At 43.6% G+C, this 26,105-nt stretch overlaps 1 protein-coding gene across 5 annotated transcripts in view; it reads right to left on the bottom strand.

Annotated features, from left to right (window-relative positions):
* Window positions 1–24,306: 24,306 nt before the first annotated feature.
* lhfpl2a (LHFPL tetraspan subfamily member 2a) overlaps window positions 24,307–26,105 on the bottom strand; it is a 75,936-nt gene continuing 74,137 nt past the window's right edge. For all 5 annotated transcript variants that reach the window (XM_029709751.1, XM_029709749.1, XM_029709750.1 and 2 more), the window contains one exon: window positions 24,307–25,692. In XM_029709751.1, the coding sequence (XP_029565611.1) occupies window positions 25,436–25,692 (257 nt within the window). In that variant the 3' untranslated portion in view covers window positions 24,307–25,435. The remainder of the gene's footprint in view (window positions 25,693–26,105) is intronic.

Below are 26,105 nucleotides of genomic sequence, written 5' to 3' on the forward strand. Positions count from 1 at the left end.
ACCACCAGATGAAGATCATCAAAGGCTAGTGATTCATTTTAATGCTATTTCTGACTTTTGTGACACCTCTCCTTTGGAAAATGGCTGTATATTTTTTTGTGGCTAGGTGCTGTCCTAACATAATCGCATGGTGTGCTTTAGCCGTAAAGCCTTTTTGAAATCGGACACTGTGGTTGGATTAACAAGAAGTTTATCTTTAAAATGGTGTATAATACTTGAATGTTTGAGGAATTTTAATTATGAGATTTCTGTTGTTTGAATTTGCGCCCTGCAATTTCACTGGCTGTAGGCCAGGTGTTCTGCTAGCGGAACCCCCTTCCCAGAAAGGTTAACCAACCATGCTTAAAAAAAATACAATTTAGTTTTTAGTAAAAAATAGATGAGTAAAAAATAGAAAATAAAGGTAACAAATAATTAAACAGCAGCAGTAAAATAACAAGCGAGACTATATACAGGGGGTACCCGTATAGAGTCAATGTCCGGGGGCACCGGTTAGTTGAGGTAATATGCACATGTAGGTAGAATTAAAGTGACGCACCCCTGATTAAAGCACGCACCCCTGAAGAGCCCCCGTGTTGAGGATCAGCGTGGCAGATGTGTTGTTCCTTACCCTTACCACCTGGGGGTGGCCCATCAGGAAGTCCAGGATCCAGTTGCAGAGGGAGGTGTTTAGTCCCAGGGTCCTTATCTTAGTGATGAGCTTTGAGGGCACTATGGTGTTGAAAGCTGAGCTGTAGTCAATGAATAGCATTCTCACATAAGTGTTCCTTTTGTCCATTTGCATTTGAGTCATTTAGCAGACACTCTTATCCAGAGCGACTTACAGTAGTGAATGCATACATTTCATAAATGTTTTCCCCCATACTGGTCCCCTGTGGGAATCGAACCCACAACCCTGGTGTTGCAAACACCATGCTCTACCAACTGAGCCACACGGGACCAGGTGGGAAAGGGCAGTGCAATAGAGATTGCATCATCTATGGATCTGTTGGGGCTGTATGCAAATTGGAGTGGGTCTAGGGCTTCTGGGATAATGGTGTTGATGTGAGCCATGACCAGCCTTTCAAAGCACTTCATGGCTACAGACGTGAGTGCTATGGGTCTGTAGTCATTTAGGCAGGTTACCTTAGTGTTCTTGGGCACAGGGACTATGGTGGTCTGCTTGAAACATGTTGGTATTCCAGATTCAGTCAGAGACATGTTGAAAATGTCAGTGAAGACACTTGCCAGTTGGTCAGCGCATGCTCGCAGTACACATCCTGGTAATCCGTCTGAATGTTGACCTGTCTAAAGGTCTTACTCACATCGGCTACGGAGAATGTGATATCACAGTCTTCCGGAACAGCTGGTGCTCTCATGCATGTTTCATTGTTGCTTGCCTCGAAAGCGAGCATAGAAGTAATTTAGCTCGTCTAGTAGGTTCGTGTCACTGGACAGCTCGTGGCTGTGCTTCCCTTTGTAGTCTGTAATAGTTTGCAAGCCCTGCCACATCCGACGAGCGTCGGAGCCGGTGTAGTATGATTCAATCTTAGGCCTGTATTGACGCTTTTCCTGTTTGATGGTTCGTCTGAGGGCATAGCGGGATTTCTTATCGGCTTCCAGGTTACAGTCCCGCTCCTTGAAAGCGGCAGCTCTACCCTTCAGCTCAGTGCGGATGTTGCCTGTAATCCATGGCTTCTGGTTGGGGTATGTACGTACGGTCACTGTGGGGACGACGTCATTGATGCACTTATTGATAAAGCTAGTGACTGATGTGATGTACTCCTCAATGCCATCGGAAGAATGCCGGAACATATTCCAGTCTGTGCTAGCAAAACAGTCCTGTAGCTTAGCTTCTGCTTCATCTGACTACTTTTTTATAGACCGAGTCACTGGTGCTTCCTGCTTTAGTTTTTGCTTGTAAGCAGGAATCAGGAGGATAGAATTATGGTCAGATTTGGGCGAGAGAGAACTTTGTATGCATCTCTGTGTGTCGAGTAAAGGTGGTCTAGAGTTTTTTTTTCTCTCTGGTTGCACATTTAACATGCTGATAGAAATAAGGTAAAACTGATTTGAGTTTCCCTGCATTAAAGTCCCCAGCCACTAGGAGCGCTGCCTCTGGATGAGCGTTTTCCTGTTTGCTTATGGCTGTATACAGCTCATTCAGTGCGGTCTTAGTGCCAGAATCGGTCTGTGGTGGTATATAGACAGCTACGAAAAATATAGATGTAAACTCTCTTGGCAAATAGTGAGGTCTACAGCTTATCAGGAGATACTCTACCTCAGGCGAGCAAAACCTTGAGGCTTCCTTAGATTTCGTGCACCAGCTGTTGCACCAGCTGTTGCCCCTTCGTGCACCAGCTGTCGCCCCTTGTCTTACCAGAGGCTGCTGTTCTATCCTTAAAACCCGCCAGTTCGTCTATTTTATTATCGATTCATTGTAAGTTGGCTAATAGGACCGATGGTAAAGGTAGATTACCCTCTCAGTGACGAATCCTTATTAGACATCTGGACCGTCGTCCACAAAACCTCCGTCTTTTCCTCTTGCGAATGACGGGGATGAGGGCCTTGTCAGTTGTCTGGAGTAAATCCTTCCCGTCCGACTCATTGAAGGATAAGATTTCCTCCAGTACAGGGTGAGTAATCGCTGTCCTGATGTCAAGAACCTCTGTTCGGTCATAAGACACGATGGCAGAAACATTGTGTACAAAATAAGTTACAAATAATGTGAAAAAACATACACAGCGGCACAATTGGTTACGGGATCGTAAAACGGCGGCCATCTCCTTCGGCGCCATTATTCAGGGGCGTGGGTCGGAAAACCAGTCAGTATCTGGTGTGACCACCATTTGCCTCATGCAGCACGACACATCTCCTTCACATAGAGTTGATCAGGCTGTTGATTGGGGCCTGTGGAATGTTGTTCCATTCCTCTTCAATGGCTGTGCAAAGTTGCTGGATAATGCAGTAACTGGAACATGATGTCGTACACGCCGATCCAGAGCATCCAAACCATGCTCAATGGGTGTCATGTCTGGTGAGTATGCAGGCCATGGAAGAACTGGGACAGCTTGCCCACAGAGCTTGCCCACATGCTTGCCACACACACATGACACCCAGTCTGCCATCTGCCCGGTACAGTTGAAACCAGGATTCATCCGTAAAGAGCACACTTCTGCAGCATGTCATTGGTCATCAAAGGTGAGCATTTGCCCACTGAAGTCAGTTACAACTCCAAACTGTAGTCAGGTCAAGACCCTGGTGAGGACTACGAGCATGCAGATGAGCTTCTCTGAGACGGTTTCTGACAGTTTGTGCAGAAATTCTTCAGTTGTGCAAACCCACAGTTTCATCAGCTGTCTGGGTGGCTGGTCTCACACGATCACCCAGGTGAAGAAGCAGGATGTGGAGGTCCCGGGCTGGCGTGATTACACGTGGTCTACGGTTTTGAGGCCGGTTGGACGTACTGCCAAATTCTCTGAAACAATGTTGGTAGAGAAATTAACATTCAATTCTCTGGCAACGGATCTGGTGGATATTCCTGCAGTTAGCATGCCAATTGCATGCTCCCTCAAAACTTGAGCCATCTGTGGCATTGTGTTGTGTGACAAAAATGCACATTTTAGAGTGGCCTTTTATTGTCCCCAGCACAAGGTGCACCTGTGTAATCATGCTGTTTAATCTGCATCTTCATATGCCACACCTGGCAGGTGGATGGATTATCTTGGCAAAGAAGAAATCCTCACTAACAGGGATCTAAACAAATGTGTGCACAAAATTTGAGAGAAATACTATTTTTGTGGGAAATTTCTGGGATCTTTTGTTTCAGCTCATGAAACATGGAACCAACACTTTACATGTTGCGTTTTATATTTTTGTTTAGTGTGTATTAAGCGTGTGGAGTAATGAGTAGGATTCTTTAGAGGAACGTGCAGGATTCTATGGAGTAACGAGCAGGATTCTTTGGAGTAACGAGTAGGATTATGTGTTTTCACGTGCAAAAGTGATTGCTTTTGATAAAAATGCTTGACCTGCCTTCCCAATGAAAACCAGTTCTGAAAATATATAGTTAGTTTGTAGATTATGGCATTATTTATTTTCATTAATAGAAACTAGTCTGTGGAATTGATAGAATAATTTGTATGTTTAAAGTAATGACTAAGATATTTCACCCTGAAACTGTATCATTGTGTGTGACATCCATTAGACACATAAGACTATAAGTTGATAATGTGCAGCGTAGGCAGGATAGAATTAGAACATTGTGTTCCTTACAGGACATTCTGTCCCCACCCGTGGAGTGGAGAAACTGTTAGGCTTGCAGAAAATTATGAAACAATGTATGTGTACAGTGGAACAATACAGCCCGCCTAAAGCGGGGTGGGGTTCCCGACTGATGTGTGTGTATAAAAGATGGGCTCTGAACTTGAGAGGGCAGAGCGCTCTCTGAATAAAGAACTGATCATTTGTATGCTGGGACTCTGTCTGTTTATTAAAACTTAGAGCCTTACAACCTCTAGGATACAGATGGAGTTATAAAATAGTTCAGTTAGAACATTGAGATAGAAATGTATAGGCCTAGCCTACGTTTCACATGATTGGGGGGTATTAGTCGTGTTTGATGCAAGTGGCATCGATTTTGGCACCAGGGAACTGGACAGCTCCCCTGTCATGTGAAAAACCGAACATGCCCCCAACGACGCTCTTAGCTGTCGCTCTTGCTGTTCACTCTGTGCTTGTTTGGGAAACACTATAAAAAATTGGATCGTAAATAATATATAGATATTGCTGGTACGGCCATCATAATGCTTAAAGCGGCAGTCAGCATTAGAAATAATAACAAAGCCATCTCCCCACCCCTGGTTTGTTAAAAAGCTGAGGGATGGGGCTAGAGAATTGATAAGCTACCACTCTCAAATTCATAGACAGAGCTTTGGATGCAAGGACTGATCATCCATTATATCAAAATTATAACATGCTTATATTTTGCGTTCTGATGGGGTCTGAAAGTTGAACTGAGCTCATGATGCATATATAAGTTATATTTTTCAAGAATCAATGATAATATCATTATTATATCTTTTTATTAGACTGTTATTTTATTTTAACAGGGGTTGCATAGACAAGCAAACAAAGTGCACCACACAGACTAAGTACAATAAAAGGAATAAGGATACAGCAAAACATTATACAAAAAGGCAGTCATAAAAGAAAAAAAATATAGACAAAAATACAAACATCACAATTATAACATGGGGCATTTATGGGAAGTTTTCTACATAGGACCACAATGGAGACCAGATTTTCCAAAATGTATCAGACTTCTGGTTTAAATCAAAGATAAGTTTCTCTAGGGGTAGAATAGCAGAAGCTTGAGAAAGCCGAGGGCGAGGCGATCTGGAATAAGGGCAATCGGTGACCGGAGTAATATTTGGTCTGCAATCTGCAAGTACCTCCATGGATCTTTCCAAGCTAAGAGTGTATTATGTACTGTAAAATTGTCAGACAAGGCCTGGATCTTTTGAAAGCTATTAATAAATGGTAAAGATGCTATTGCTCTTGGATGATATGCTATTGATTCCATCCCAACCCAAAGTGAGTGGCGTCTGTCTAGGCACCAACTAATCTGTGCTTGATCTGAGCAGACCAGTAATATTGTTGCAGATTTGGCAAAGAGACCCATTCTAAGTCCTTAGGCTTAATTCTTTTTGTAAATTTGGTTCTAGGGTTCTTATTGTTTTAGATATATTTAGAGAGATTTGCATTCATTTTCTGAAAAAAGGACTGAGATAGATGGCAGGGGATATTTTGGAATAAATAATTTAGCCGAGGAAATATATTCATCCTGACGACATTAATCCTGCCAAAAAGAGAGTTTGGTAGGGTAGACCAGTTAACCAGGTGATGTTTAATCTTTGTGAGCAAAGACAAATAATTTGAAGTGAACAGGTCTTTAAGATTTGGAGTAACATATATGCTCATGTATTTTAAGCCTGTTTCAGTCAATTGGAATGGAGATATTGTTTCTAAGTTGATTGTAGAGGGGATATGCAAAGGTAAAGCCATAGATTTATCCATGTTAATTTTGTACCCTGACAGGTTACCATATCCAGATATGATGTCAATTACTGCAGTGACAGATGTCTAAGGTTTAGATATGTATAAAATCACATCAGGGGCCCCTCAGGGGTGCATGCTTAGTCCCGTCCTGTACTCCCTGTTCACCCACAACTGCGTTGCCAAGCACAACTCCAACACCGTAATTTAGTTTGCTGATGACACAACTGTGGTAGGCATGATCACCGACAATGATGAGACAGCCTATAGGGAGGAGGTCAGAGACCTGGCAGTGTGGTACCAGGACAACAACCTCTCCCTCAATGTGAGCAAGACAAAGGAGCTGATTGTGGACTACAAGAAAAGGAGGGCCGAACATGCCCCCATTAACATCAAAGGGGCCACATCACCAACAAACGATCATGGTCCAAACACACCAAGACAGTCGTGACGGGGGCACGACAACGCCTTTTCCCCCACAGGAGACTGAAAAGATCTGGCATGGGTACCCAGATCCTCAAAAAGTTCTACAGCTGCACCATCGAGAGCATCCTGACCGGTTGCATCACCGCCTGGTATGGTAGCTGCTCGGCATCCAACCGTAAGCCGCTACAAAGGGTAGTGTGTACGGTCCAGTATATCACTGGGGCCAAGCTTCCTTCCTTCCTTCCAGGACCTATATACTAGGCGGTGTCAGAGGAAAGCCCAAGAAATTGTTTTTTATTTTTATTCAATGTTTTACTTTAGTTTATTTAGTAAATATTTTCTTAACTCTATTTCTTGAACTTTCTTGAACTTGGTTAAGGGCTTGCATTTCACGGTAAGGTCTACACCTGTTGTATTCGGAGCATGTGTCAAATAAAATTTGATTTGATTGATCATCAGCAAATAATGAAATTCTAAGCTCTTTGTCACTCATAAAGATCCCCCTGATGCTATCACTAGACCTTATTGCCTCAGCCAGTGGTTTTATGACTAACGAGAACAGAGCAGGAGATAAAGGACAGCTTTTATGACAGCCCCTACTGATAGGCAATCTTTCTGATCATTTACCATTTGTGTTAACTGCTGCTGATGGGTCAGAATAAAGTCATTTTACTACATTAATAAAATGGTCACCCAGATTAACTTTTTCTAATACAGCAAACAAAAAATTCCACTCAACTCTATTGAAGGTCTTTTCGACATCGAGAGAGATAATGAGTGCAGGGTCTTTATTTCTGCCAAGATGGTTTATGATATTCAAAGCACATCTCACATTGTCTGTTCCAAATCTGGATTTGACAAAGCCAGTCTGATCAGGTTTAATGAGGTCTGGAAGTAGGAACTCCAACCTGCGAGCAAGTGTCTTAGCAACCTTTTTAACTTCAACTCCCCAGCAAACTGATAGGTCTAAAGGAAGAGCAGTTTGAGGGGTTTTTGTCCTTTTTTAGTATCAGGCTAATGGATGCAGTTTTCCAGGATTCTGGTATGATGTCCCTTTCGAACATATCATTTAGAGCAGGCATGAAGATAGGGCATATCTCAGGCCAGAACTTCTTGTAGAACTTTGCCAAGAAGCCTTCTAGGCCGGGTGCCTTGCCAGAAGGCGTTGCCTTACTAGTTTCCCAAACCCCTTCAGGAGTAAAGGGAGCTTTTAGTCTATTTCTATGCTCATCTGATATAGTGGGCAAGATGATCTTATTCAGGTATTTTGTAATTTCGTCGTTCGATCTTGTACATTGTAGCCTAGCCTATATAATAAAACAAAAATAAATAAAAGTAAGTTAACATAGCCTAGTAATTATGCCCCTTTGCCTACCTTGAGTCCCAACTAAAGGAGCAAATTAACAGCAACATCATTGTCCTTTGGCTTACTCGTTCTTGAAAAAATGAAAGAACCTCAGTTCTGTAAATGAAAAGCTTAGTTACATTACACCATAACGCTTAATGATTCATTTGTATACCATGGCAAATTGGAATGGTAGACGGTTCCATCACGAGATAGTCAGCTTAAACCTGATCAGACTGGCTAATGGCGCCGGAAGAAATGGCAGAAGGTTTACGGGCGCTCAACCAATTGTGCGCCCGTGTTTTTTTTTGCGTTATTTGTAACTTATTTTGTACATAATGTTTCTGCATCCGTATCTTACAGCAAAAAAGAGCTTCTGGATATCGGGACAGTGATCACTCACCTCGGATTAGACTAAGATTTTTTCTTCAACAAGCAAGATGCACAGGACATTCTCCAAACACCCAACAGGGCCAACATCCTACTTGCCTAGAGAGTTTTCAGCTATACTTTTCGTTGCTGTTCATTTACCACCACAGACAGATGCTGGCACTAAGACGGCACTCAGTCAGCTGTATAAGGAAATAAGCAAACATGAAACCACTCACGCAGAGGCGCCGCTCCTAATGGCCAGAAACTTTAATGCAGGGAAACTTAAATCAGTTCTACCAAATTTCCATCAACATGTTAAATGTGCAACCAGAGGGAAAAAAAATCTCGATCACCTGTACTCCACACACAGAGACGCGTACAAATCTCTCTCTCGCCCTCCATTTGGTAAATCCGACCACAACTCTATCCTCCTGATTCCTGCTTACAAGCAAAAATTAAAGCAGGAAGCACCAGTGACTCGGTCAATAAAAAAGTGGTCAGATGAAGAAGATGCTAAACTACAGGACTGTTTTGCTATCACAGACTGGAACATGTTCCGGGATTCTTCCGATGGCATTGAGGAGTACACCACATCAGTCACTGGCTTTATCAATAAGTGCATCGTGGCCGTTGTCCCCACAGTGACTGTACGTACATTCCCCAACCAGAAGCCATGGATTACAGGCAACATTCACACTGAGCTAAAGGGTAGAGTTGCCGCTTTCAAGGTGCGGGACTGTAACCTGGAAGCTTACAAGAAATCCTGCTATGCCCTGCGACGAACCATCAAACAGGCAAAGCGTCAATACAGGCCTAAGATTGAATCATACTACACCGGCTCCGACTTATATGGCAGGGCTTGCAAACGATTACAGACTACAAAGGGAAGCACAGCCGCGAGCTGCCCAGTGACACGAGCCTACCAGACGAGCTAAATCACTTCTATGCTCGCTTCGAGGCAAGCAACACTGAGGCATGCATGAGAGCATCAGCTGTTCCGGACGACTGTGTGATCACGCTCTCCGTAGCCGACGTAAGTAAGTAAACAGGTCTACAAACACAAGGCTTCGGGGCCAGACGGATTACCAGGACGTGTGCTCCAGGCATGTGCTGACCAACTAGCAGGTGTCTTCACTGACATTTTCAACATGTCCCTGATTGAGTCTGTAATACCAACATGTTTCAAGCAGACCCCCATAGTCCCTGTGCCCAAGAACACAAAGGCAACCTGCATAAATGACTACAGACCTATAATACTCACGTCTGTAGAAATGAAGTGCTTTGAAAGGTTGGTAATGGCTCACATCAACACCATTATCCCAGAAGCCCTAGATCCACTCCAATTTGCATACCGCCCAAACAGATCCACAGATGATCAAATCAAATCAAATGAAATGTATTTATATAGCCCTTCGTACATCAGCTGATATCTCAAAGTGCTGTACAGAAACCCAGCCTAAAACCCCAAACAGCAAGCAATGCATGTGAAAGCAGCACGGTGGCTAGGAAAAACTCCCTAGGAAAAACTCCCTAGAAAGGCCAAAAACCTAGGAAGAAACCTAGAGAGGAACCAGGCTATGAGGGGTGGCCAGTCCTCTTCTGGCTGTGCCGGGTGGATATTATAACAGAACATGGTCAAGATGTTAAAATGTTCATAAATGACCAGCATGGTCAAATAATAATAATCATAGTAGTTGTCGAGGGTGCAACAAGCACGTCCGGTGAACAGGTCAGGGTTCCATAGCCGCAGGCAGAACAGTTGAAACTGGAGCAGCAGCACGGCCAGGTGGACTGGGGACAGCAAGGAGTCATCATGCCAGGTAGTCCTGAGGCATGGTCCTAGGGCTCAGGTCCTCCGAGAGAAAGAAAGAAAGAGAGAAAGAGAGAATTAGAGAGAGCATATTTAAATTCACACAGGACACCGGATAAGACAAGAGAAATACTCCAGATGTAACAGACTGACCCTAGCCCCCCGACACAAACTACTGCAGCATAAATACTGGAGGCTGAGACAGGAGGGATCAGAAGACACTGTGGCCCCATCCGATGATACCCCCGGACAGGGCCAAACAGGCAGGATATAACCCCACCCACTTTGCCAAAGCACAGCCCCCACACCACATGATGCATGATGCAATCTCTATTGCACTCCACACTGCCCTTTCTCACCTGGACAAAAGGAACATTTATGTGAGAATGCTATTCATTGACTACAGCTCAGAGTTCAACACCATAGTACCCTCAAAGCTCATCATTAAGCTAAGGATCCTGGGACTAAACACCTCCCTCTACAACTGGATCCTGGACTTCTTGACAGGCCACCCCCAGGTGGTGAGGGTAGGTAGTAACACATCTGTCACGCTGATCCTCAACACTGGAGCTCCCCAGTTCTCCCTGTTCACCCACGACTGCATTGCCAGGCACGACTCCAACACCATCATTACGTTTGCAGACGACACAACAGCAACGACGAGACAGCCTATAGGGAGGAGGTCAGAGACCTGGCCGGGTGGTGCCAGAATAACAACCTATCCCTCAACGTAACCAAGACTAAGGAGATGATTCTGGGCTACAGGAAAAGGAGGACCGAGCACGGCCTCATTCTCATCGACGGGCTGTAGTGGAGCAGGTTGAGAGCTTCAAGTTCCTTGGTGTCCACATCAACAACAAACTAGAATGGTCCAAACACACCAAGACAGTCGTGAAGAGGGCACGACAAAGCCTATTCCCCCTCAGGAAACTAAAAAGATTTGGCATGGGTCCTGAGATCCTCAAAAGGTTCTACAGCTGCAACATCGAGAGCATCCTGACTGGTTGCATCACTGCCCGGTACGGCAATTGCTTGTCCTCTGACCGCAAGGCACTACAGAGGGTAGTGCGTACGGCCCAGTACATCACTGGGGCTAAGCTGCCTGCCATCCAGGACCTCTACACCAGGCGGTGTCAGAGGAAGGCCCTAAAAATTGTCAAAGACTCCAGCCACCCCAGTCATAGACTGTTCTCTCTACTACCGCATGGCAAGCAGTACCGGATTGCCAAGTCTAAGACATAAAGGCTTCTCAATAGTTTTTACCCCCAAGCCATAAGACTCCTGAACAGTTCATCAAATGGCTACCCAGACTATTTGCATTGTGTGCCCCCCCAACCACCCCAACCCCTCTTTTTACGCTGCTGCTACTCTCTGTTTATCATATATGCATAGTCACTTTAACTATACATTCATGTACATACTACCTCAATTGGCCGACCAACCAGTGCTCCAGCACATTGGCTAACCGTCTATCTGCATTGTGTCCCGCCACCCGCCAACCCCTCTTTTACGCTACTGCTACTCTCTGTTCATCATATACGCATAGTCACTTTAACCATATCTACATGTACATACTACCTTAATCAGCCTGACTAACCAGTATCTGTATGTAGCCTCGCTACCTTTATAGCCTCGCTACTGTATACAGCTTGCCTTTTTACTGTTGTTTTATTTCTTTACCTACAGTAAGGGAAAAATGTATTTGATCCCCTGCTGATTTTGTACGTTTGCCCACTGACAAAGAAATGATCAGTCTATAATTTTAATGGTAGGTTTATTTGAACAGTGAGAGACAGAATAACAACAAAAAAATCCAGAAAAACGCTATTGATTAGAGCCTGTAAGTAAGCATTTCACTGTAAGGTCTACAGCTGTTGTATTCGGCGCACATGACAAATAAACTTTGATTTGATTTGATTCTCTATGTAGTGCATGGACTGCCCAAATAGGGCAAATAAAAGTTACTCACGTTCACATTCTTAAGCTGACAATGTGTGCACCCTAATAACATAACTAGCAGCCTTCACAGATCTGGGTTCTGTGCCGCTGTTGAGTGGATATTGTCCCTATAGAAGGTGAGCGCAGACTGGGGGTTGTCATATGTGTGGCTAGCCCCCTAGAAAGTAATCCTCAGTTTAGCAGGGTGTATCAGGCCAAATCTGACTCCTGCCTTGTAAAGGTGGGCTTTCAATAGCTGGGTAATTGCTTCTTCACTTCTAACGGCACATTTTTACGAGTACGAATTTGTATAAGCAGTAATATTTCTAGAGGTAGTATCATCTGCTTTGTCTGATAATTAAATAATTGTAATTCAAGAAAATGTATTTAACATTTTAAATATATTAACATTTTTCATCCTAAATTTCAGATTGGTTGTGACCGCTGCCCACGATGGTTCCACCAGTCCTGTATGAAACCCATCCCATCATTGGAGGATTATGTCTACGCTGCCTGTCAGAACAAGGTTAGGCTTGAGTTCCAGGCGACAGTATCACCTGGAAAACTTTCCATAAAACGTAGACTAAATGTTCAGTCAAGTTTTTGCAGCTTTCCAATATTTGTTTATGTTATTTATTGTATTTTTATATTTGATTTATTGTCATTTTATATCTTATTATGCAAAGATCGAAATGTGTATTTCTTTTTTAATGTTTGTTAACAAACTTAACTTTCTGTGATGCTTTTGCGTTATTGTGTGATAATATTTTGTGTATTATCTTTATTTTCTTAAACATTACAAAATATTTCTAAAATAAATGTGTGTTTATTTATACTTTAATTGTGCTTTCTGTGGCACACACTACTGGTCAACACGAGCTACCAAAATGATTCTGACCGGTGCCAGGCCTTGCAGTCCCAAGATAGAATGGGGAGGGGGGAGTATTTCAGCAAGCAAGAAAATGATTCTGACCGGTGCCAGGCCTTGCAGTCCCAAGATAGAATGGGGAGGGGGGAGTATTTCAGCAAGCAAGAAAATGGCCTTGTTGAAATTCTCCCACCCTTCTAATTTCCTTCATTTGGTAGCTAGAGTCAAATACTTTCTATAGAACAAACTTCTCGTCAGGATAGGCAACCGAAAGGAATAATTAATGTATGTGTGTTATATTAAACATAGAGGATGGAGTAAAATGTAGGCAAGCAATAAACATACTACTATGTGAATTAAAATGTGATGTTTGCATAGCCGCGGGGATAGTGGGGGGGTACTGCAATTAGCATCCCTACTTCCAGCGGCTATGGATGTTTGGAGGGAGAGGTCACTGTGGAGCAGTAGAGCTGTTTCTCACAGACACAAACTCAGCTACTCAACTCCTCATCTTCCAAACAATTCCAATGACATTTTTATTCAAAGAGAAATCTCAAACTCATTTCACTTTACATAATTGGTTTAGTACTTTTGTCAAAGATATATGTAAGAAAATGTAATAATTAATTATAGAACGGTGACTTACTATGAACTCTGGCCATTTACCTTGCAATAAAAAGAGAAAACATTTATCATTCCACCAGCTATTCATCATTATTTTTCTCAAGCACACATATACAAACTTTTTCATTCCTAATAGTTTAAAAACAGGAGTGTTGTGTCTAGTTTGGAAAGTGAAATATACTGAGATCTCTTACCTTTTCTGGTCTTCACGTCATCCACTTCAGATTCAAAACATTTGATTTAAATCCATAACAATGCCCATATTCACAAAAGGTATTCTACAATACAAATGCATGTAATATACGTTTTTACACAATACTTGCACTTCGGGGCCTGTACCACACAGTGAAGAACACTTTCACTTTCTAATATGAATCTTGCAGTAACTCTCCTTTCCTAATGTTCTTCTTTGCATCGTTCTCTCTGCTTGTTGGAAAATAGACGCTTTTAAAAAATTGTTGATTTAATTCCAAACAATGCCTCACTATTCATAAAAACTTACTGTACAGTCCATGTATCGTGCGTTCAATGGTTATTCCATTCAAATGAGGAAATGAAACAACGGGAATTGGCTAATGTATTGTGTTTGGTTTCAAAATTGTTTGAACAAAAATTGGATATCAACTCGTTTTCTTGTTTATTGTGTCCAAATTGTGCATTGAGTTATTCGACTAACAGAAAACAAATAATGACAAAATGTATCCCATTTTATTTCATTGTATTCTTTTTTCATACTTGGAAGTACACGGCCAATAATAGAACATTCAGTCTGGGTGGATTGATTGAGCTGCAGTGTCGGCAGCAGAGATTATACATTTGTGTGACAGGAAAAAAATAATAATGTTAGCTAAAATGCTTAATTTATCACGAAGTTAGCATGCCAATTGGACGAACTGAACAAAGTTGGCTTGTACTACCTGGCTAGCTAGCATTAGCCGGCTAACGTTACTGCTGGCCATCTAGCAAGCTGGCCAGCCCTACTGGCTATATTCATGCTAGCTAGTATAAGTAGTAGCTAGTGGAAGTAAGATAGTCCTTCAACTGGGTACAAGATGAAGCTAACAGGTGTTGTGCCAAAAACCTCCCCCCTGACAGAATCCCCCCCCCCCCCCCGGCACAACACCTGTTAGCTTCATCTTGTACCCAGTTGAAGGACTATCTTACTCTTACCCATTCAAAAAATGTAGAACTATGAAAAGATATAGCCCTTGGTTCAATCCAGACCTGACTGCCCTTGACCAGCACAAAAACATCCTGTGGCGTTCTGCATTAGCATCGAATAGCCCCCGTGATATGCATCTTTTTATGGAAGTTAGTAACAATATACACAGGCAGTTAGGAAAGCTAAGGCTAGCTTTTTCAAACAGAAATTTGCATCCTGTAGTACAAACTCAAAAAAGTTCTGGGACACTGTAAAGTCCATGGAGAATAAAAGCACCTCCTCCCAGCTGCCCACTGCTCTGAGGCTAGGAAACACTGTCACCACCGATAAATCTACGATAATAGAGAATTTAAATAAGCATTTTTCTACGGCTGGCCATGCTTTCCACCTGGCTACCCCTACCTCGACCAACAGCTATGCACTCTCCACAACAACTTGCCCAAGCCTCCCCCATTTCTCCTTCACTCGAATCCAGATAGCTGATGTTCTGAAAGAGCTGCAAAATCTGGGCCCCTACAAATCAGCCGGGCTAGACAATCTGGACCCTCTCTTTCCAAAATTATCTGCCACAATTGTTGCAACCCCTATTACTAACCTGTTCAACCTCTCAACCTATTATCTGAGATCCCTAAAGATTGGAAAGCTGCCGTGGTCATCCCCCTATTCAAAGGGGGAGACACTCTAGACCCAAACAGTTACAGACCTATATCTATCCAACACTGCCTTTCTAAAGTCTTCAAAAGTCAAGTTAACAAACAGATCACCGACCATTTCAAATCCCACCGTACCTTTTCCGCTATGCAATCTGGTTTCCGAGCTGGTCATGGGTGCACCTCAGCCACGCTTAAGGTCCTAAACGATATCATAACTGCCAACAATAAAAGATAGTACTGTGCATCTGTCTTCATTGACCTGGCCAAGGCTCTCGACTCTGTCAATCACCACATTCTTATCGGCAGACTCAACAGCCTTGGTTTCTCAAATGACTGCCTCGCCTGGTTCACCTGCTACTTCTCAGATAGAGTTCAGTGTGTCAAATCGGAGGGCCAGTTCTCCGGACCTCTGGCAGTCTCTATGGGGGTGCCACAGGGTTCAATTCTTGGGCTGACTCTTTTCTCTGTATATATCAATGATGTCGCTCTTGCTGCTGGTGATTCTCTGATCCACCTCTACGCAGACGACACCATTCTGTATACTTCTGGCCCTTCTTTGGACACTGTGTTAACAAACCTCCAGACGGTTGCCATACAACGCTCCTTCCGTGGCCTCCAACTGCTCTTAAATGCAAGTAAAACTAAATACATGCTCTTCAACCGATCGCTGCCCGCAGTCTAGCGTCACTACACTGCACGGTTCTGACTTAGAATATGTGAACAACTACAAATACCTAGGTGTCTGGTTAGACTGTAAACTCTCCTGCCAAACTCACATTAAGCATCTCCAATCCAAAATGAAATCTGGAATCGGCTTCCTATTTTACAACAAAGCCTCCTTCACTCATGCTGCCAAACATACCCTCGTGAAACTGACCATCCTACCGATCCTCGACTTCGGCGATGTCATTTACAAAATAGCCTCCAACACTCTACTCAACAAATTGGATGCAGTCTATCACAGTGCCATGCGTTTTGTCACCAAAGCCCCGTATACTACCCACCACTGCGACCTGTATGCTCTCATTGGCTGGCCCTCGCTTCATATTCATCGCCAAACCCACTGGCTCCAGGTCATCTAGAAGTCTTTGCTAGGTAAAGCCCCGCCTTGTCTCAGCTCACTGGTCACCATAGCAACACCCACCTGTAGCGCGCTTTCCAGCAGGTATATTTCACTGGTCATCCCCAAAGCCAACTCCTCGTTTGGCCGCCTTTCCTTACAGTTCTCTGCTGCCAATGACTGGAATGAATTGCAAAAATCACTGAAGCTGTAGACTTATATCTCCCTCACTAGCTTTAAGCATCAGCTGTCAGAACAGCTTACCGTTCACTGCACCTGTACACAGCCCATCTGTAAATAGCCCACCCAACTACCTCATCCCCATATTGTTATTCATTTTCTTTGCTCCTTTGCACCCCAGTATCTCTACTTGCACATCATCTTCTGCACATCTATCACTCCAGTGTTAATACTAAATTGTAATTATTTTGCCACTATGGCCTATTTATTGCCTCACCTCCCTAATCTTACACATTGTATATTGTTAGGGGTGTGTACGGCGGCGAAGTCAGGTGCAGGAGATCAGTGTAGTAAACAGAGTGTAGTAAACAGGCGCACTTTAATTCCGGTCCAAAAACAACAGCACATAAAAACATAAACGTGCCAAAAACACGGAACATAACAAAAGTATAGCGCCTGAACAATATCCACATTACAATAAACAATTGCACACAAAGACATGGAGGGGAAACAGAGGACTAAATACATGCAGTTGATTATGGAATGAAAACCAGGTGTGTATGGAACAAGACAAAACAAATGGATATATGAAAAATGGAGCGGCGATGGCTAGAAAGTCGGTGACGTCGACCGCCGCATGCCACCCGAACAAGGAGAGGAGCCGACTTCAGCGGAAGTCGTGACATATATAGATTTTTCTATTGTGTTATTGACTGTACGTTTGTTTATCCCATTTGTAACTATGTGTTGTTTGTGTCGCACTGCTTTGCTTTATCTTGGCCAGGTCGCAGTTGTAAATAAGGACTTGTTCTCAACTGGCCTACCTGGTTAAATACAGGTGAAATAAATAAATAAAATAAACAAAACTGTGCTTGCATGTCACACATGGCTAGTCGAATGCCAAACTCTTCATTGAGACAATGCTGCAACATCAATCCATGGGTGAGTCAGTGCCACATTTGTGCTAAAATCTTAATACTTATCGTTAATGCCTTCTTTGGTGTGCTTTTCAATGCACAAGCACCTTTTTTTCAACTCCTATCAATAAAATATTTGTATTAAGTCCCACAAACGTTTTACTGTGCGTAAAGTTTCAAATGCATTTTACCATTACTAAATGTGTATTGTCATAAGTATTTTAACAATTTTTAACACAAAACATTTGAGGGAATCTGATTTTGTTGGTACCCAACTCGCAGCTCAGACATTTCATTCAGGATAAATGGAGTTAGCCCTGAGTTAGCCTGCCACAGAGCTGCTTAGTTCTGATGGATTCGTTGCCATAGAAATTTTGGTGGCTAAAGGGTGAGCCACTTTCGTGGTGCCGGTTATGCCGAGTTGAACTCAAGAGTTGACCAAAGTTGATTTACCTCACTAAGTCCTCAAACCAGGTACATAGTATAGGGCTCATTACTAAGAAGGCCTGATTCGATGGTCAGGGCCGTTTCTAAACCTTCTAGTCCTAAACCACATCTACTGACCTCTAGTATATATGGAGACCGTTTCGTGCCAAAATGTCAGTGAAGACACTTGCCAGCTGGTCAGCGCATGCTCTGAGTACGTGTCCTGGAAATCCGTCTGGCCCCAGGGCCTTGTGAATGTTAATCTGTTTTAAGGTCTTACGTCGGCTATGGAGAACGTGCTTATTGGTGTCGTAAAAATGTTAGCTAACGGGTTAGCAGCTTTTTGATTAGCGGTTTAGCTAAAATATATGTCTTGTATCATCGGCATACGGTCCCCAGTTATTGGCCACCTTACTATTTTGTTAAATTAAAATATATATCCTATTAATTTTGTTAAAAAAAGACAGCAACCTTGTCTCTAAAGTTTTACTAGATACATGACTAACCTTTCGGTAAAAAAATGTTTTACTTGCCCGTCAACTTTCCATTGCTTAGCCCAGTACGCCTTACTGTGGACTCTTAAAATGGTTCTTCACCAACATCTTTTTCAGTGTTGCAACCAAATAATGTCTCATATTTTTTTTTACAGATGAATCTGATGTTTTGAGAAAGTAGATAACAGTTTAATACTCAAATATAAATGAGTATGAATAATTTACATCAAATAAAACTTACATTTCAGTGATGTGCATTAACATAAACAAGTAAGGTATAAAAAGATGTCGCCAAAGAACATGGCTGACGTTTTACATTCTCCCAACCAATTGTGCTATTTTGTTATTTTTTTTGCATTTTGTGTTACTTATTTTTTTAACTTATTGTGTACATAATGTTGCTGCTATCGTCTCTTATGACTGAAAATAACTTCTGGACATGAGAACAGCGATTACTCACTGTGGACTGGAAGAAACTTTTTTCTTTCACGAGTCTGATGAGAAGGATATCCTGCTCTCACTGGAACAGGCCGAGTAGTGTTAGACAGAGAATGTTTCATGAAACCATTTTCAACTTTTTTACATCAATACCACTGGAGCAAGCTGCAGAAGATGTGGAGGAGGTGGACATGCCTTGTGGGCTGGTGCTATGGACTGTAGATATGTTACAAGAGAAAAAAAGAATGAGTTAAACAGCAGTTTTATAAAATACATAAACAGTGGAGGTAGCTGTATTCAAATTACAAGGGGCAGGGACACCAGATGAGGCTGCTGTGGTGATGTGACCAAAGGAGACTGAGGAGGCAGTTGGTCCAGAGGAGGTTGCTTCAGTGGCGACAGACATGGGGCTGATATTTATCATGGTGTTGGTGGACGAAACCGCAGACAATGGCTTGGAGGAGCTGGTGTTAGTAGTGGTAGGGTTGAAGGGCCGACGATGGTGTGGCCGGGAGAGCAGGCACATGGCCTTCTTCTGCAGCTGGGGGCTCCGGCAGCTCCTACAGGTGTTTCAAACTGGGAGGCACTGGCGGTGGTGAGGAGTTTCAGCGGCATTAAACGGGACCCTTCAATGAATGAAGGGTGAAAAGGGAAGAGGCCCCACTTCTTAAACCCTTCCACCACATAGCGCATGTCCTTGCAACGCTGGTACGGGTAGCTGAATATTCTGGCAAATTCTGATTTGTTTACCAATGGCTGAGGTAAACAAAAATGGCTGAGGTCTCCAGCTACCTTGGAGAGGGCCTTTAAAGGGCCAAAGTATGCCACGACCAGTGGCTGCAGAACCTGCGTGCAATGTGGTGGAAGAGAAATATGAGACATCATGCACCAGCTGTTATTGACAAATAGACACACATCACCACCCCTCGTCTTACCAGACGTAAGCTGCTCTGTCCTGCCGATGCACTGAAAACCCAGCCAACTGTATGTTATCCGTGTCGCCGTTCAGCCACGACTCGGTGAAACATAAGATATTACAGTTTTTAATGTCACGTTGGTAGGATAGTCTCCAACGGAGATCATCCAGTCAATTCTCCAGTGATTACATGTTGGCCAATAGAAGAGATGGTAAAGGAGGGTTACCAACGCGCCGACAAATTCTCACAAGGCACCCCGATCTCCGCCCCGTGTATTTCGGGGATTTGGGCCTAGTTCGTCCAGTTTGAGGTAATCACTGTTCTGATATCCAGAAGCTCTTTTAGGTTATAAGAGACAGTAGAAGCAACATTATGGACAAAATAAGTTACGAACAATGCGAAGAAACACACAAAAAAACAGTTGGTTAGGAGCCTGTAAAACGGCAGCCATCCCCTCTGGCGCCATTATCCTTTTTACTCCAATAATCTTAAACTACATTAATTGTAATGAAAATCGGTGGTCAGCTAGCCAGAAGGGTGTATTTAGTCACAAAAATTACTGTTGTTTTCCAGTCCATTTAAATGTTAAGCTTGAGGTGAATTAGTCTTCACACTGCTAGAGGGCGTCCGCAGTTAGGGGAAAATTAGCTACAGCATTTATACTATAGAAAACTGTAAATACTATAGTCATGTCCGCAAGACTACAGTAAATACTACAGTATTCTTTGGTTCGCAAAAACACTACAGTGAATGCTACAATAAAGTCTGCAAAAACACTACAGTGAATTCTATAGTATTTAAACCATAATATACTGTGGTATTTTTTCATGTGTGCAATTAAAAAAAGTATTTAATGACCTGACACTTGCACTTGTGTAACGGTTGTCATTTGTGGTTGAAGGAGAAGTGGACCAAAACGCAGCGTGGTAAGTGTTCATGATATTTATTACCAAGAAACACTCAAACAAGAAATAACCCCCCCCCCCCAAAAAAAAACGAAAGCGAACAGTTCCGTCAGGCACAGACACTAAACAGAAAATAACTACCCACAAAACACAGGTGGGAAAAGGCTGCCTAAGTATGATTCCCAATCAGAGACAACGATAGACAGCTGCCTCTGATTGGGAACCCTACTCGGTCAAAACAAAGAAATATACAACATAGAATGCCCACCCCACATCACACCCTAACCTAACCAAATAGAGGAATAAAACGTCTCTCTAAGGCCAGGGCGTGACAACTTGACTTTTTCCCTCATACTAGTTCTTCGCTGATAGCTCATTTATTGAGGAAAAATGTACTTACTATGACTGTAATATCATCAATCAATCAAATTTATTTATAAACCCTTTTTACATCAGCCGATGTTGCAAAGTGCTGTACAGAAACCCAGCCTAAAACCCCAAACAGCAAGCAATGCAGATGTAGAATCACGGTGGCTAGGGAAAACTCCCTAGAAAGGCCAGAACCTACAAGAAACCTAGAGAGGAACCAGGCTCTGAGGGATGGCCAGTCCTCTTCTGGTTGTGCCGGGTGGAGATAATAACAGTACATGGCCAAGATTTTCAAACGTTCATAGATGACCAGCAGGGTCAGATAATAATAATCACAGTGGTTGTAGAGGGTACAACAGGTCAGCACCTCAGGAGTAAATTTCAGTTGGCTTTTCATAGCTGATCATTCAGAGTTAGAGACAACAGGTGCGGTAGAGAGAGAGTCCAAAACAGTAGGTACGGGACAAGGTAGCACGTCCAGTGAACAGGTCAGGGTTCCATAGCCGCAGGCAGAACAGTTGAACCTGGAGCAGCAGCATGACTAGGTGGACTGGGGACAGCAAGTAGTCATCAGGCCAGGAAGTACTGAGGCATGGTCCTAGGGCTTAGGTCCTCCGAAAGAAAGAGAAAAGGCGAACGAGAAAAGAAGAGAGAGAATTTGAGGGAGCATACTTAAATTCACACAGGACACCGGATAAGACAGGAGAAATACTCCAGATATAACAGACTGACCCCGCGACACACAAACTATTGCAGCATAAATACTGGAGCTGAGACAGGAGGGGTTGGGAGACACTGTGGCAGGGCCAAACAGGCAGGATATAACCCCACCCACTTTGCCAAAGCACAGCCCCCACACCACTAGAGGGATATCTTCAACCACCAACTTACTAAACTGAGACAAGGCCGAGTATAGCCCACGAAGATCTCCCCAACGGCACGAACCCGAGGGGGGTGCCAACCCGGACAGGAAGATCACGTCAGTGACTCAACCCACTTAAGTGATGCACCCCTCCTAGGGACGGCATGGAAGAGCACCAGTAAGCCAGTGATTCAACCCCCGTAATAGGGTTAGATGCAGAGAATCCCAGTGGAGAGAGGGGAACCGGCCAGGCAGAGACAGCAAGAGACAGCAATTCACTTTCACACCCCTGGGCCAGACTACAGTAAATTCATCATGCTTAAGCCATGTTTCAATCAGGCCAATCACATCATGATTATGATCAGTGATTAGTTCATTGACTATAACTGCCTTGGAAGTGAGGGATCTAACAATAAGTAGCCCTATTTTGAGATGTGAGATATCACAATCTCTTTCAATAATGACAGGAATGGAGGAGGTCTTCATTCCAGTGAGATTGCTAAGGCGAACACCGCCATGTTAAGTTTTGCCCAACCTAGACACGGTCTCAATGGGGATTGCTAAACTGACTACACTGACTGTGCTAGTGGCAGACTCCACTAAGCTGGCAGGGTGGCTAACAAACAGCCTTCTGCCTGGCCTGCACCCTATCTCATTGTGAAGCTAGAGGAGTTAGAGCCCTGTCTATGTTCATAGATAAGATGAGAGTACCCCTCCAGCTAGGATGGAGTCTGTCACTCCTCAGCAGGCCAGGCTTGGTCCTGTTTGTGGGTAAGTCCCAGAAAGAGGGCCAATTATCTACAAATTCAATATTTTGGGAGAGGCAGAAAACAGCGATTGAGTTGAGACTCTGTAGAGCTCATCACTCCCACTAACTGGGAGGGGGCCAGAGACAATTACTCGATGCCGACACATCTTTCTAGCGGATTTACACGCTGAAGCTATGTTGTGCTTGGTGACCTCTGACTGTTTCATCCTAACATCGTTGGTGCCGACGTGGATAACAATATCCCTATATTCTCTACACTCACCAGTTTTAGCCTTAGCCGGCACCGTCTTTAGATTAGCCTTAACGTTGGTAGCCCTGCCCCCTGGTAAACAGTGTATGATCGCTGGATGATTAGTTTTAAGTCTAATACTGCGGGTAATGGAGTCACCATTGACTAGGGTTTTCAATTTGTCAGAGCTAATGGTGGGAGGCTTCGGCGTCTCAGATCCAGTAACGGGAGGAGTAGAGACCAGAGAAGGCTCGGCCTCTGACTCCGACCCGTTGCTTAATGGGGAGAACCGGTTGAAAGTTTCTGTCGGCTGAATGAGCGACACCGGTTGAGCATTCCTACAGCATTTCCTTCCAGAAGCCATGAGAAAATTGTCCAGCTGCGGGGACTGTGTGAGGGGATTTATACTACTATCTGTACTTATTGGTGGCAGACGCTGTTTCATCCTTTCCTGTACTTAAATTACCCTTGCCTAACGATTGCGTCTGAAGCTGGGCTTGCAGCACGGCTATCCTCGCCATAAGGTGATCGCTCTCCTGTATATGAGTACAGCGGCAGCAATTAGGAGGCATAATGTTAATGTTACTACTTAGCTTCGGCTGGTGGAGGTCGTGTAGAACCACGTCCAGATAAAGCGTCCGGGGTGAAAATGTTGAATGAAAAAAGTTGAGCGAGAGAGAAATATAAAACGGTAATTAAAAAGTAAAAAACGTAAAGTTGGCAGGTAGCAAAGAAACGTTCATCAATCAAAGTTCACAGACAGACATAGAAGTTCTCACAAGAATAGTAAACAAACTAAAATTCACTGAAGTGAGGACATTTTGCCGGCCCTCACTTGTAAAATGTCTGTTTTAGGCTTAGGTGTAGGGTTAGGTTTAGGAGTTAGGTTTAAATATATTTTGAATGGGAATCAATTGTTTGCCCCCTAAAAGTCCTCACAAGTATGGTAAGAAATGCCTGTGTGTGCCGTTTTGTGATTCCTATCTCTGTGATTCTCCAGGTCTTAGAATAACTGGCAAAGATGATGGATAAATAAGTTTACTCAAGCCGTTTACCAAAAAATGGTCAAGGTTCCTGGCTGTGTAAGTGGGCGTTTCCACTCTCGCATGAGCACGCTTTTCCCGCATGAGCATGCTTTTCCTGCGTGGGCACACTTTTCCCGCGTGAGCACACGCTTCCTCCATAATATCTGGCATGCTCATGCAAGAGGGAACAGCTGGCTCTGGTCTACTTATTGTCCCCTCCCGCTCGCCCTGACCAGGGATGCCAGCGGCAGGAGTTTTCACTGTGGTGGAAGGCAGACTCGCGCACATACACACACACACATGAAAACTGCTCACACACTCACTGGCAACTTCACCACACAACACCCTCCACCACAAACCAAGGTCTCACACTTCTTTCCCTCCCTCCCCTCCTCACCCCCTCCCTCACCCATCCTCCCCCACATTACATAGAGCCACAAAGAGATGAATGTTGCTGGAGAAAAACTCAGACCAGATATTCTTGTCTTTTTCTTTCTGTTTTTATTGGTTTGGCAGAGACAGACTGGGGAGCTGTGATAGTCAGATGATGACGCAACAACACAAGTCTCAACAGTTTCTCTCCAGCGCTGTGGCTGGTGTTGTAGGAATAACTGACCTGCCTTGGTGATGCAGGAATAGGAGTCTTTCCTGAAACAAGACACTAATAGGAATACAATAATACGAATACTTGTGTGTATCGTTGACCAAGTTGTCCAGGTCTTTCTTAGCTAGCTCATGCAGTCCGTGTGTAACCGTGGCTTGTGTAGGTGTCCGTCCCATCAATACATTTCAAGGGTCCAAGAAGACATACATTGGTCATTTCAATTGACAGTACATTCTGTAAGCTTTAAGGACATCATGATTCCATGCTAAACTAAGGCCATGTCTGTGAGTAGTTTACTTGACTGAGTAGTGGTTCCCTTGTAGAGTTACTCACACCTGGTTTAAGCTAGAGCTGGTAGAAGTTACCTCTAACTGCGGGTCCGGGATACGATACCATATTATTTTATCCTTCTCGTGTTTCACGTTATGATTTGGAGTTGGGTAATGTGATACTAGATCTGTAGTTAGGAGCAACTTCTACCTGGCGTTTTATGGTACAACAGAAGATTAGCACCAGGAAGGCTGGTCTTTAGGTGTTGTCCTCATCACACCAGTATTCAAGGCAAGAGTGACACTAATTTAAAACACAGCCTGAACAGAGCTGAGAGGACCACCATTCTCAGATCATCATTATCATCATCATTATCATCATCATCATCATCATCATCACTATGTACAGTATATACACACTTATTTACAATACACACATACTGGTGTCAGGGTAGCTGGTACTGGCACACATTACAAATAATAACACACAGAACACAGACAGACAGCACCTCTGGTGGTGGAGAGAGGAAATACATTGAAACACAGGTTTGTGAAAAGCTTGGCACTGTAGATTTCTCCCACATGAACAATAACAACAATACAGGGTCAAAGGTCAGAGAGTCAGTCTTAGTGGTAAACAACATGGGGGGCTTCCGTTTGATTGACAGCTGGGACCCAGAGTGGAGAAGAGGGGGGTGGGACTTGACATTCCTCTCCTTCTCCCCTCCTGGTCCATCTCAGAGCAGGCAGATTAGGCTCTTGCCCTCCTCGATCTCCTCCTGCACCTTGTCTGAGGATGTGGCGATCTCGGCCTGGGCTGAGAACACAGCGCAGATGAAGGTGAGCACGGTGCCTCCCATGGCTGTGTAGAAGGCCCAGCCCATGGTACACAGCCCTGCCTGGTAGGGAGCTGCGTCCTGACCACAGTACAGCTGCACCTTGTCTGAACCCCAGCCTGCAGGGTACAGCATCAGACCCAGGATCAGAAACAGACCTGGACCAGAGAGAGGGGAGAGAAAGGCACTGTTAGTTCATAATGGACCTACATGCTGCAAACATATCAACAGTTATAATGTGTGACTGATTGAATTGCGTGTTTGAAAGGTAGCTTCAAAAAAGAGTGGAATAATGACAACAGCACATTGTCTAAAGTCAATCCACAGAACATTCTCTGGTATCAAAACATTTCCTGTTTCAAGAACACGTTAGCGTTCTAATTTGGTCAAAAATATTATACTGGTTAAAAAAAATTATACTCTCTTTTCAAATGGGACTCTACTCTGCTCCATTCCAACAATACACCTGGCCAGAGTCAAATCTCTTGACGCAAAAAAATCTTGATATCTGTCTTTCCCCAAACATGTCCCCACGTAACGACCCTGGGGTTACAGCACAATACAACCCTGG

This window comes from Salmo trutta, chromosome 23 (genome assembly GCF_901001165.1).
Source record: "Salmo trutta chromosome 23, fSalTru1.1, whole genome shotgun sequence".
In the NCBI taxonomy this organism is placed as follows: domain Eukaryota; kingdom Metazoa; phylum Chordata; class Actinopteri; order Salmoniformes; family Salmonidae; genus Salmo; species Salmo trutta.